The sequence below is a fragment of the Diadema antillarum genome, unplaced genomic scaffold (genome assembly GCF_040938485.1).
Source record: "Diadema antillarum isolate AM-2024a unplaced genomic scaffold, OU_Dant_1.0 seq00001753_RagTag, whole genome shotgun sequence".
Taxonomy (NCBI): Eukaryota; Metazoa; Echinodermata; class Echinoidea; order Diadematoida; family Diadematidae; genus Diadema; species Diadema antillarum.
The window spans coordinates 42706-56162 of record NW_027272435.1 but is presented as its reverse complement, the minus strand read 5'-3'; the positions used below and the strand labels follow the sequence as shown (position 1 = coordinate 56162).

The 13457-nt window shown below is 38.2% G+C and overlaps 1 protein-coding gene across 1 annotated transcript; it reads right to left on the bottom strand.

The window, feature by feature from the left end:
- Positions 1–1135: 1135 nt before the first annotated feature.
- On the bottom strand, positions 1136–7427 carry LOC139712044 (A-kinase-interacting protein 1-like). The gene is made up of 4 exons (XM_071623882.1): positions 7305–7427; positions 6600–6680; positions 5177–5281; positions 1136–1307 (listed from the first exon to the last, which is right to left on the bottom strand). The coding sequence occupies exons 1-4, from the start codon at positions 7416–7418 to the stop codon at positions 1161–1163; spliced, it is 447 nt and encodes a 148-aa protein (XP_071479983.1). The 5' UTR covers positions 7419–7427; the 3' UTR covers positions 1136–1160.
- Between the last annotated feature and the right edge of the window lie 6030 nt (positions 7428–13457).

Here is a 13457-nt window from a genome sequence, read left to right as displayed (position 1 = left end):
CTTTTCATATGTGCTGCTGAATATTCCACCAGCCACCTACAAAGAAAATAATATATTATGTAATCTTCCATAAACACGCTGAACAAATTTTGATGTTACCAAAAGATTATACAAGGAGCAGACAATTGATCAATGGATTGATTTTCCTCATTGTGCATGATTCATGAAGGAATTTTATCCAGTAGAAACATAATCATTCTTCATGATTGAAAAAAAAAAAAAATGAAAATGGAAACCTGGTACTTGACCGAAGACACAGACATTTGACACTGCCATGGGGACAAATGTGACACTCCTATCACAGTGATGTACACGTACAGTGTATATACATGACACACATTACATACATATAGGGAATCCAGGAATTCATGTACTATGAAGGTGAAAATTCCATGGCCTTATAGTAACAAAGCATAACTGACATCCTTTTTTCACGGTACTGCTGTATTGGTATTTTTACTCTGCCTATTGAGTTTCAACATGATAGAAAACCTATAACATCTATCTTGGTGAACCTCATTATTAAAAAAATGATGGATAATGAGATTTTTCTTGTAATACTGAAATCCTCTTAAATACAGAAGGCAGATGATGGCAAAATTTGGCCAGCTACTTTGTACTCTTCTCTGAGGGAATGTTTCTGCGCCAAAGTAGCATATCAGTCACGTTGTTCTCCTTTTACAAAGTTGAAAGTTGTGCCCATGGAAACTCCTTTAAATCATCATGTGGACCATGACAATCTCATTACATGGACATGCTAAATGCAAACTGAACAAGGCCAAACAAAGTGCTCTTGTGATGGTGTGTATTCCATTTCAGTATTCAGCTCTCATGCAAATTCTGTGATTCTTCTTCCAAAGTAAAGAAACAACAAGGATGTCTGAATGTGACGAAAACCCCTCTGCCAAATGCTTTTGCTGGGCTTCCTCATGCAATTTGAACTGTTCTTCATTACAAAGTACCCATAGAAGGGATTAAAAAAAAAATCACCATGAACAAGATTTGTGAAAAGCAAATAAGAAATCATGAATAATTTCTCACAAAGGACATTATCAAGTGAGACCTTTCCATCTGGCCCCTGACATGTCTCTTTCAGCCAGGCTGTCCAAGTTCTTCAGCTGCCAAAAAATGTTGTCAAAATAATGAAAGTTCCTCTCGGGTCACAAACTGAAGTCCATGCTAACACTCTGTCCAGCATTGATGTGAACCACATGGGTCTGCTGTCCAGAGCCCTTCCCCCAGCCCCCTGCCGTCACTGCATATGTTCCTGGCTGCACTTGTATGTGGACATCCTCTGCTTTTTGGAGCTGAAGGGAGAGTAAAGAAGGTAATATGTAAGATTGCTGTAGGGATGGTGTTAGGTAAAGACCTGGAACGATTAAAAGAAGATGTCAAAGCTTTCTTTGTCTTTGTGATCAAAGGAGACAACACATCACATTTACATCAATATTCAATATCTACACTTCCTAAAAAAAACTATGTATATTACTGATGGGCATTACTATATGAGGTTAGTGCTGCAAAAAAAGTCTTGGAGAACCTGAAATCATAATGGCTTCTGCACCCTTCAGGGTGGAGGTATGATACTTAAAAATTCTTCATAGATTTAGTATATATCCATGATGGCACTGCTTGCCTGTACTATAAAACCAAACTACAGGATCATAAGGCCTCAAAAGCCATGTTGAAACTGTAAGGTCGCATGGTGCATAACACACATATTTTAAGTTTGATAAACAAGTTGTGACAATCTAAAAATTGATGTGAACTTGTCCTTCTTTTCTTGTTTTGAACAGTGGCTGTTTTCTATTTTTATTGTGTAGATCTTGGAGTTCCAATAACTTTTAATTTACATCAAAATTACAGAAGGCCTATGCTTCAACAGGGATAGGTAATTCATCATTAAAATGCACACTTTTGCCTAAGTTGTATGTCAGCTTTCCCAATTAAATTTGGTGTAACCTCAAATAAACCCATTAGTCCAAGGAACAATATTTCGGTGATTTGATGCTGATTTTTTTTTTTTTTACAACTTTTATCATTCGTTGCTAGTACTTCATTGGGATAAATCTGTTATTTGAGCCCATGTTTGGTCTTATATCATTTTTGTTTTCCCTTGAGGGAGGGGTTGGGTTTCTGAATCTATAGTTGAAAGTTGGCAATGAACTAAAAAAAAATTAAAGTTACTATTTCTTATCAGATGACATCTTCCTATATACCGTTTTTGGACAAAGTTAAAAACTAATCAAGTCTTTCTTCTAAGTAGGATAAGCAGTAGAATTCAGAACTGACTATTTAATAACATATAAAGACAGAATAAACTGACCAGAAAGAATATAAATTATTAGTGGAAAAGTGAGCAAAGAAAATGGGATTCCATCGGGATTCGAACCCGAGACCTCCGGATTGCTAGACCGGTGCTCTACCGACTGAGCTATAGAAAGCCCTAGTACAGTGTTCGTCCCAGAAACCCTTAATTCTCAATGCTCGGGTGGTCAGAAGCTATAGCAGTGTGTTTGTGTGTAACACACACGCACACACTTGAACCTGGCATAAACCCGAAGGATAATTCAACTTGGGGATAAAATGCGAGGGATCACCGAAGTGATGCAGCTTTTTGAGTTTGTAACAAATAAAGACAGAATAAACTGACCAGAAAGAATATAAATTATTAGTGGAAAAGTGAGCAAAGAAAATGGGATTCCATCGGGATTCGAACCCGAGACCTCCGGATTGCTAGACCGGTGCTCTACCGACTGAGCTATAGAAAGCCCTAGTACAGTGTTCGTCCCAGAAACCCTTAATTCTCAATGCTCGGGTGGTCAGAAGCTATAGCAGTGTGTTTGTGTGTAACACACACGCACACACTTGAACCTGGCATAAACCCGAAGGATAATTCAACTTGGGGATAAAATGCGAGGGATCACCGAAGTGATGCAGCTTTTTGAGTTTGTAACAAATAAAGACAGAATAAACTGACCAGAAAGAATATAAATTATTAGTGGAAAAGTGAGCAAAGAAAATGGGATTCCATCGGGATTCGAACCCGAGACCTCCGGATTGCTAGACCGGTGCTCTACCGACTGAGCTATAGAAAGCCCTAGTACAGTGTTCGTCCCAGAAACCCTTAATTCTCAATGCTCGGGTGGTCAGAAGCTATAGCAGTGTGTTTGTGTGTAACACACACGCACACACTTGAACCTGGCATAAACCCGAAGGATAATTCAACTTGGGGATAAAATGCGAGGGATCACCGAAGTGATGCAGCTTTTTGAGTTTGTAACAAATAAAGACAGAATAAACTGACCAGAAAGAATATAAATTATTAGTGGAAAAGTGAGCAAAGAAAATGGGATTCCATCGGGATTCGAACCCGAGACCTCCGGATTGCTAGACCGGTGCTCTACCGACTGAGCTATAGAAAGCCCTAGTACAGTGTTCGTCCCAGAAACCCTTAATTCTCAATGCTCGGGTGGTCAGAAGCTATAGCAGTGTGTTTGTGTGTAACACACACGCACACACTTGAACCTGGCATAAACCCGAAGGATAATTCAACTAGGGGATAAAATGCGAGGGATCACCGAAGTGATGCAGCTTTTTGAGTTTGTAACAAATAAAGACAGAATAAACTGACCAGAAAGAATATAAATTATTAGTGGAAAAGTGAGCAAAGAAAATGGGATTCCATCGGGATTCGAACCCGAGACCTCCGGATTGCTAGACCGGTGCTCTACCGACTGAGCTATAGAAAGCCCTAGTACAGTGTTCGTCCCAGAAACCCTTAATTCTCAATGCTCGGGTGGTCAGAAGCTATAGCAGTGTGTTTGTGTGTAACACACACGCACACACTTGAACCTGGCATAAACCCGAAGGATAATTCAACTTGGGGATAAAATGCGAGGGATCACCGAAGTGATGCAGCTTTTTGAGTTTGTAACAAATAAAGACAGAATAAACTGACCAGAAAGAATATAAATTATTAGTGGAAAAGTGAGCAAAGAAAATGGGATTCCATCGGGATTCGAACCCGAGACCTCCGGATTGCTAGACCGGTGCTCTACCGACTGAGCTATAGAAAGCCCTAGTACAGTGTTCGTCCCAGAAACCCTTAATTCTCAATGCTCGGGTGGTCAGAAGCTATAGCAGTGTGTTTGTGTGTAACACACACGCACACACTTGAACCTGGCATAAACCCGAAGGATAATTCAACTTGGGGATAAAATGCGAGGGATCACCGAAGTGATGCAGCTTTTTGAGTTTGTAACAAATAAAGACAGAATAAACTGAAGTTGAATTATCCTTCGGGTTTATGCCAGGTTCAAGTGTGTGCGTGTGTGTTACACACAAACACACTGCTATAGCTTCTGACCACCCGAGCATTGAGAATTAAGGGTTTCTGGGACGAACACTGTACTAGGGCTTTCTATAGCTCAGTCGGTAGAGCACCGGTCTAGCAATCCGGAGGTCTCGGGTTCGAATCCCGATGGAATCCCATTTTCTTTGCTCACTTTTCCACTATTTAATAACATGACAAATTCTGCAGCAAAAAACAAGAATTAAAGCCACAACATAGTTCTCATGATCATAATCGCTGAAATATTCATCTTCCACCATTTGGAATGTGCTTACAATACATCAACAGAGTCTAGCAAGAAACTTACCAGGCTGATGTGATTTGCCAGGATGATAAGTTGTTGTGGAGTATTTTGAGATCAAAAGTGAAGAATGATTTAATCGTAGTCCACAAATTTTATTCCAGAATAGCCCTCCCCTTTCAGCATTGTGGGACTGTAGAACATTACGCGATGATCGATCGTACCTTTGCAATCGTATTTTCGAACAAGCAGCATGTGATTCACTCTAGCACGGAAGATCACTGTGGCCTGCTCTGTCAATTATCAATAATGAAAAATTATGTAGCAACCACGATCAGGCAAGTTCTGAGATTGTGGACTTCTGGCAAACCTCTTTGGTTAATATTTCATATTGAAATTGGGTTATTACAGCATTATTCCACACATTTCTTATGCATACGTGTACATTTTTGGAGCGAAAATCAACAGTTCTGCAGGCATACAAGAACTATGTTCTGGCTTCAAGCAGTGCTTCCATTGAGCATATTCAGATGCAGAAACATGAGATGTAATAAGCCATTGCCTAGAATAGATGAACTCACTGGGTGTCTCTGTTTCACTGCAGTGTATGTTGGGACATGGAATCTACTGCAGTGTCTCCTGTCCAAAGAACTGTGAGCTGCTAATGGCCTGCTTGCGTAATATCTCTGTAATAAAAAAGAAAACAACACCCATAAAAAAAAGACATGATGCTTAACTGGAATTAAATGATACCAATCAGGTCTATATTCCTGTCACATTGCATTATAACAGAACAAAATCTGTGCTACTTTTGACAAGTTTCACACTGGAGCATGCTGTTAAGGTACGATTACTGTGATGAATGCACTGTCACTGTTTTCTGTGGAATAATACAAGGGAGGCCTATGTACAGGGGAATCAACATACATGCTCAATGAAGAAAGAGATAGTGTGAATACAACTTTGTAAAGGGCTTCTCTTAACTTACATGTGCATTAACACAAGCTAAAGTCATGCTATTTAGAAATCTTTTGAATATGAACAAACTGTAATGATACACTGTAAGTGTACAGCTCTATGTTGTAGTATATACATTCAAAGGGAATTACAAATATACATGTGTATATGTTTCATAATCTATGTTTTTGTTCACATCACAAAACCAGTTGGGCAATGTGTGATACTTTGTATTAATGAAGACAAATGCATACTGTTGGGATCTACACCACACTCGGTGGAGTGTGCTTAATTTGGCTGTACATGTACTAGCACGTATGCTCTGTCGAAGAGCAAATTCAGATTAACTGTGATGATAGGACATACTTATCATTGAACTATGTATCTTGATTTGGAGTGCATTAATGCATTTGTTCAGTGCCATTCGTGGAGACAATAGATTTGCAATTCTGTTCATGTACACTCGAGTCTCATGTGTGTAAACTGACATATGCGAATAATTGTGAACTATGATAAAAGGAATAAGTTACAAAGTAATTGTGTTTATTTCAACTATTCCACAGTAGCTTGATCTCACACTGCGTGAAATTATACAAGTTCATACACGTACTTCATGCTTTTATATTACTGTACATGTATTGGAATAGTAAAATTCATTACTGTACAAATGCATACACTGTTGTAATTGTTGATGTTGATATTCATTGTGTTCACGTCTGATAAAAGGTGAACCACACCGACATGTATGACCCACAAACATCAGGAACACACCATAATCTGTGCATTATGTCACTGAAATGGGTGCTTGGACCATTTACTAAGATTATAATTATGAATTCACTTTGTAATCCTGTGCTTTCACACCATGGAGCCCTAAGCACAAGGGAGCTAACAAACATGGCTGAATAAAAAAAAAGAGGCAAGTAGAATAGTTTCTTTACCATTTATCATTGTGTCTATTAAATCAACAACTCAGAGAAGCTGGGGATATGTCCTTTCCCCTGGTGGTCCACTCTTATTCATCTTATCTGTTGGCTGATTCCTTACCTTGCACTGTCGACTACTGGTAGTCATGAACTGCAGCATGCTTGAAAATGCTTCATCTATGGTAGTGTATGCCAATGCATCCTGGGAATCAAGAGGAAACATAAAAAAGAAACAAGAAACATGGGGTCAGTCTAGATGGAAAGGAAACCCATATTTTCTGTATACGGATATAATCTATGCACATTGTACAGGCCTGGATAACAAAATGAAGGTCTGGCAGATTCTCTGTGGTGGGTGTGGCCAGGGGAGCTAAAGATAGTAGCCAAACATTGAGACAAATCAGCTGGAAGGGAAACTCCAATGAAATCACCAGGAAAATACATGGTCTAAATCTAAGCTACGCAACTGATCACTGCCACACAAGTGAAGTGGTGGAAAGTGCCTACCAGATGCTGTTATTTGAACCCTTTCCCTACATCCTCCCCCCTCCCCCCCCCCAAAAAAAAAAATAATAATGAACAATATGAGTAACTAAACTAGTAACACAACCTTATGAAACCAAAGGATACTCGAGATGGTCAAGAATTTACATTGACTCCTGCTAGAAATTTAAATTACTTGATACTCTAGATGCCCCATTTAACTCCCTTCCCTCTGTGCATGAAAGAGAAACATACTCATTAGTAAATACAACATATTGCCTGTTCCAGTGTTTCTGTGTCTTATGAATGGATGATAATCAACAGTAATAATTATCTACATTACCTGCATAGGTGGACTACTTTGAGTTGGTGGGTCAGGCCAAATCACTTCCCTCATTTTAGCCCTCTCCAGGACTTGCATGCCTTGTTGGCTGGCTCGACATAAGGTACAAGACATCCAACTTTCTGAGTGCTGCAAAGACACATACACATACAATGAATGAAAATCAAGAAAATCCAGGAACAATTCCCACTTTGAATAGGAAAAAAAGATGATGTACATATACATAACAAAGTTCAGTACTCATATGCACATATTCTGTTGTATATGAGAGACAATAACAAGAACATACCTAATTGATCCATGCACGTTTGTTGACATTCACTTTCATTTTGTGCCATTATTGTGCAAACTGCAATATGATGTTATAAATGGCAGTCCATGTCAAAGTTTGCCTTAACATGGTATTTGGACTCAAAATGCAGTCTGTAATACATATACTTGTTTGAAATTTAACAGGCTACAAAATGGAAGTCGTTCATAATGTAACAATAGGTACAAGATGAACACAGGTAACAGGTACTAGGATTATGCTTTGAAAATCAACTAAAATGATACCTTAACAACAAGAATATATCCTGTGCTGTAGCATAAAATCAAATCTGTGCAAAATAATCATTATTCTGAAATATGGGTTATTTCTTTAAAAAAAGTATACAAATATCATAGACTATGACAGAATTCCCCATTCATGAATATTAAAGGACAAGTTCACCTTCATAGACATGTGGGTTGAGTGAATGCAGCTATATTAGTAGAGCACATCAGTGAGAGTTTGAGGAAAAACGGACGATCCGTTCAAAAGTTCTGAATTATTGAAGTTTCTGCTCAGTCACGGCTGGATGAGAAGACTACCATAGTTTGTGATGTCACATGAGTACAACGATATAAAGAAAGTATAAAGAAAATTCAACATATTTTCACTTTTCTCGCATAACAAAACACTCGACTCCTCTCTTTCAGAAGGCAAGGGGAATAATATTATTTCCCTTAACATGCGTCAGTAACGAGTCGAAGAAATGTGCACTTTATTCAAAAAGTAAAGTTTTGTGGAATTCTCTTTTTATTTTCCTTATACCGTTGTACGCATGTGACATCATACACTGTAGTAGTCTCCTCATTCAGCAGTGATTGCGCAGACTTTAAAGATTCATAACTTTTGAACGGATTGTCCGATTTTCCTCAAACTTTCACTGATGTGTTCTACTAATATTGTTGCATTCACACAATCCACATGTATATGAAGGTGGACTTGTCCTTTACAGTAAGTAATGAAAAAGTGAAAGATAATAAGTTTGACTCACTGTCTGATGCATACTCCTCTACCTTGATGTCTGTGTAAAAGCATAAAACAAAAGTTAGCAGGAAATGAAATAGCACTCATCAGGGGGTCTTTATACAAGTACATTGTAGGAGTAATAGGCATTGCTGAAGTTAAAAGGAACAAAAGTTATTATTATTATTATTACTATTATTATTACATTGTATACTCTTTATTCACTTCATACAAAGCACATAAAAACATGCAGATACACAAGAACAAACATAATGTACTCAACAACAAAAAAAGCACACACATAAATTAATATACCTTCATGGAGATCCAACAGACATCCACATAATTTCTCTTATTTACATTGTTACAAATTATATAAACAGAGATCAGTATTTCAAATCTGCCATCCCCCAACCCTTCCTTACCCGTGCCCACTCTGACTGTTATGGAAGTGGACAAGATATTTAGGATGAATTACAGTTTACCGGCAGCTGATCATGAAGCTTCAATTAGTAGCATAATCCACTCTGAGTGCTGAAGAGAGTGTAATTACTGTAACAGTAAAAACTGGAGTACGTTTGTAGAGATCTAGAAATATGCTTGCTCTACTTCACTTGTGGGTTCAGATGTGTCCCCAAACCCAAAAGCTAGTAGCTATAAATAAAAGCTGCTAATATCTACATATTAGTACCTAATAGCTGCTACTCTAGTTAGCTAGTGTTTGTGCGTATCTGAGTTTGCAAATATCAATGGCCTACACTGCTAACATTACATAATTTATGACTATACTATGATGAGTATGACTTCTCACCTAGCTTAGATTTAAATATAATCTAACCAATAATGAATAAAGACACACTCTCCTAGAAACTATGCTAAAATAATTTACCAATGGCTGGCATACAGGTGGTAAATTGTAATTTAGCCAATATCTGAAAATTCATTGCACAAGAGTCATGTAGGCCCTATTAGTATTACCGTGTCCACAATTACTATTTACAAGTCTACGGACAGTCAGTGACCGTGTTGATGTTGGGCTACGCACAGCAGGAAAAGTCACAAAGTTGTACAACAGTTGAATGACAAACTCAATTCCAACTCCTGACTGATTGTGCTAACCAAAAACCCAAATGCCACCCAAGTACCTCATCAACACTGGTTCAGAAGGGGCAGATCCTGCGCTACCCAACTACTTGAAGAGTGCGGCTCTTGATGTCAAAGAAATAGCTGATTGCATTTATGTAGATTATCGCAAGGCTTGTGATAGTGTACCACATACAAGACTGCTCAATAAAATCTACGGATATGGAATCAGAGGGAAACTCTTGAACTGGATCAAAGCATTTCTTCTCGATCGTACTCAACGAGTAGTAGTAGAAGGAGCCAGCACACATGAAAGTATAGTAATTCCTAGAGTAATTATAGTGGAATTCCTCACGGAAGTGTTATAGGCCCAATCCTATTTATTATCTTCATCAATGACCTACCTGAGATGATAGCAAATTCCACGGTTAAACTCTTTGCCGAAGACACCAAACTGTATGCCTCATGGCACGAAGAGACTGATAACAGCAATCTACAGAAAGATCTGCATAAACTAGCAGTTATCTTTCAACCAAAAGAAATGTAAGGTAATGTGTTTTGGAAAGAGAAACCCTGGATTGAGTTATTATCTAAACCCTGACGATACATCAGAACTTTTGACAGGAACTCATGAAAATGATCTTGGAGTAATATTCGACAGCAGTCTGCATGGTGATTTCTCTAACCATGTCAACAGAGTATGTGCCAAGGCAAATCGACTGCTGGGATTAATCAGGAGATCCTTCTCTAACCTGGATGGAAGAGGCTTAGTACAACTTTACAAATCTATCATTTGACCATCCCTGGAATATTGCAGCAGTGTTTGGCTCCAATGCCTAAAAAAGGACATTGTCAAACTGGAGAATGTACAGCGAAGAGCAACAAAGCTGTTACCTGGCCCGAGAAACCCGAGCTACGCACAGAACGACTGAAGAAACTGGGTCTCCCAACATTGTCATTTAGGAGACGCACAGCAGATATGATCCAGACGTTTAAGATCCTGAATGGCCTAGACGATTTGCATAGCTCAGATTTCTTCCAGCAATATACATATTCCAGGACAAGAGGTCACATACCTAAGCTCAGAAAACTCCACGCAAACTCAAATGTAAGGCAAAGGAATTTCTCTCACCAAGTACCAGTAGTTAACCTAGGCTATGGAACAGCCTACCACCTGAAGTCATCAATAGCAGTAGTATCAATACCTTCAAATCAAATCTTGAGAAGTCATGGAAACATAAATTCAACTGCTATGACCCGGATACTAAATTCTATGATGCTCCTGCCCTACGCATGCGAATATTAAATTTTAGTGCAAATCACTAAAATAACACTTGCAGCAAGTCTCAGGAGGATGCAGAGCCAGAGGGGCAAATAAGTCCAGTATACTTTATGCCTAACATCAAGGAAAATCAAGGTAAAAAAAAAATCCATATCTTCAGCCCCACCGTTCTAACGCGTTAGCAGAATTCCATGCAGAACACGCAATTCTATCGATGAAACCTGGCTAGCTAAACATGGGAATACACAGAAGATAGTATGTGGGACTTGACATAATTTTTTACTGGGAGCAATCAATCTTCGTTTAACAGAAAAGAGAGGTATGGCATCAAGGTACCAGCAGCACGCTCAATGATTAAACAAATGTAGCATCCTGATGAATAGATATAAATATTATGCATCTCACCGAGTCCAATGTTGTAGCCCTGTTTAGATGTCTGGCGAAAAGCGAGCGATGCCTTTTCCCTCTTGAACAAATCGGTACGGCTGGGATTTCCACATGGAGGGCGAGCGCGCGGAAGCTGATAGCTGCAATCATTTGTTTTGACAACAACGCAGCTGCTGGAGCTGAGAGTCTAGCGAGTACACCGGCGAGATGAGTTGGGAGCTGCGGGCATACAGCGATTCTTTCAAGTTCAAGTTTCAAGTTTATTCAAAGTTTCCACAATACAGAAATTACATAAGAACAATAATATGTAACAAGGAATACATTGTTGAATGTATGCGATTAAAACAATTTGCATAATATTTGAATATAAATTGACAATGCATGTAGATGCATAAAGTGGAGGGGTCTTAGAAAAGCAAGCCTGTATAATAAGACCCCTGAAATTAAGACATGTAATATAACAACTCACTAATATATATACAAACATATTAAAGCCATAGAATAGTTGTAGTGGAATCCCTCAAGAAGCGCAGCAACCATACCCCAGGGACCAAAAAAATTGACACCAAATTTATTGCCCCCCTCCCCTCCCCCCCCCCCCTCCCCCCCCCCCCCCCCCCTCTTTTTACCCATGGAGCTACAAACGAACGCGTTTCTTTTGTACCTCCATGTTTTGCCCTTCATACAGTCCCGGCCTCTCAACCAAGTTCTCTAATTAACCAATTTATTCAAGTTCCCTGAATTCTTGTACTCTTTCTAGCTCTTGCCAATTTTGTTTCTTGCCGTAGAATATGGTAACCCCCCCCCCCCCCCCCCATATCGAGGGGACTCGAATGATCCATGTAAGTTCATGGTGGCGCCACGGCGGCGGTGGTGGTGATGAAGATGATTTTATAAAATGTAGATGGAGATGATAATAATAAACGTGTGTGTGTGTGTGTGTGAAAGCGTGGGTGTGTGCGTGTGTGCGTGGGTGTGTGTTGTGTGTGTGTAGAACGATTTGAAACAAGAATTTGAAATAAAAAAAAACTCAGGACAGCCTCATACAATATCAATTTCCTCATATATCATTTACAAGTGTACTATGTATAATGAATATTTTTCTTTTATCAACGTAGTGGCGACATCAGCTTCTACTGTCTTGGAAACTGTATAGATTCAGATAATGTACTATGAATTTGCTAAATTGTGAGTAGACACTTGAACAATCTGAAAGATTACTTTCGGTATGGAACCTATTTTGATCAGCTTAAGCTTTTACCCGGTACTTTTGTTTTCATAGACCATTTGAGGGTGTTGTTTTCTTTGTGTCAATTTTTGAGGGGATCTGTGTTTTTGTTTTTTCATGAGGATATGTATTTCCAATGAGGTGGCCATTTTATGTGTTGTATTGCAAAAAAAAAAATAAAAAAATAATAATGTCAAGTACAAAGCAGAAAAAGATAGAAAGCTGTATCAGCGTCTTGAATAAGGGTAACACATTGATCTTGAGAAAAGAAATAACACACACACACTAACACACAAATACACACACACACACAACAGTAATTACTAGTTGTGAACCAATATTTCATTGGACTCTGAGCAGAAACCTTTTGCTGTTATTCATGTATATATATATATATATATATATATATATATAATATATATATATAAATACATGTACATATATATATATATATATATATATATATATACATGTATATATATATATAAATAAATAAATATATAAATATATATATATATATATGCATAAACATATTGGATATAGTGTCCTGATCATGAATGCAGTATTCTAGATTTGATGCTTTTATGCGACAAGTTTACACAGTCTAGAATAGTTTACAAATAATGAATTTTTATGAGTGCAAGGGATAGAATATTTCATGAGGTGAAAGATGAAATGATCCATTCAATGAGGCACAGCCGAGTTGAATGCATCAATAATTACATCTTTCACCAAATGAAATATTCTGTCCCTTGCATGAATTAAAAACATTCATTGTTTGTTTAATATAACACCAAAAAAAAAAAATAGATCCTTGCCATTTGATGTTTCATGAATTTAGAAACAAGAGAGTATTGAGTGCTGAGTGATATACGCTAGTGCACTGTCCGTCAATATGCT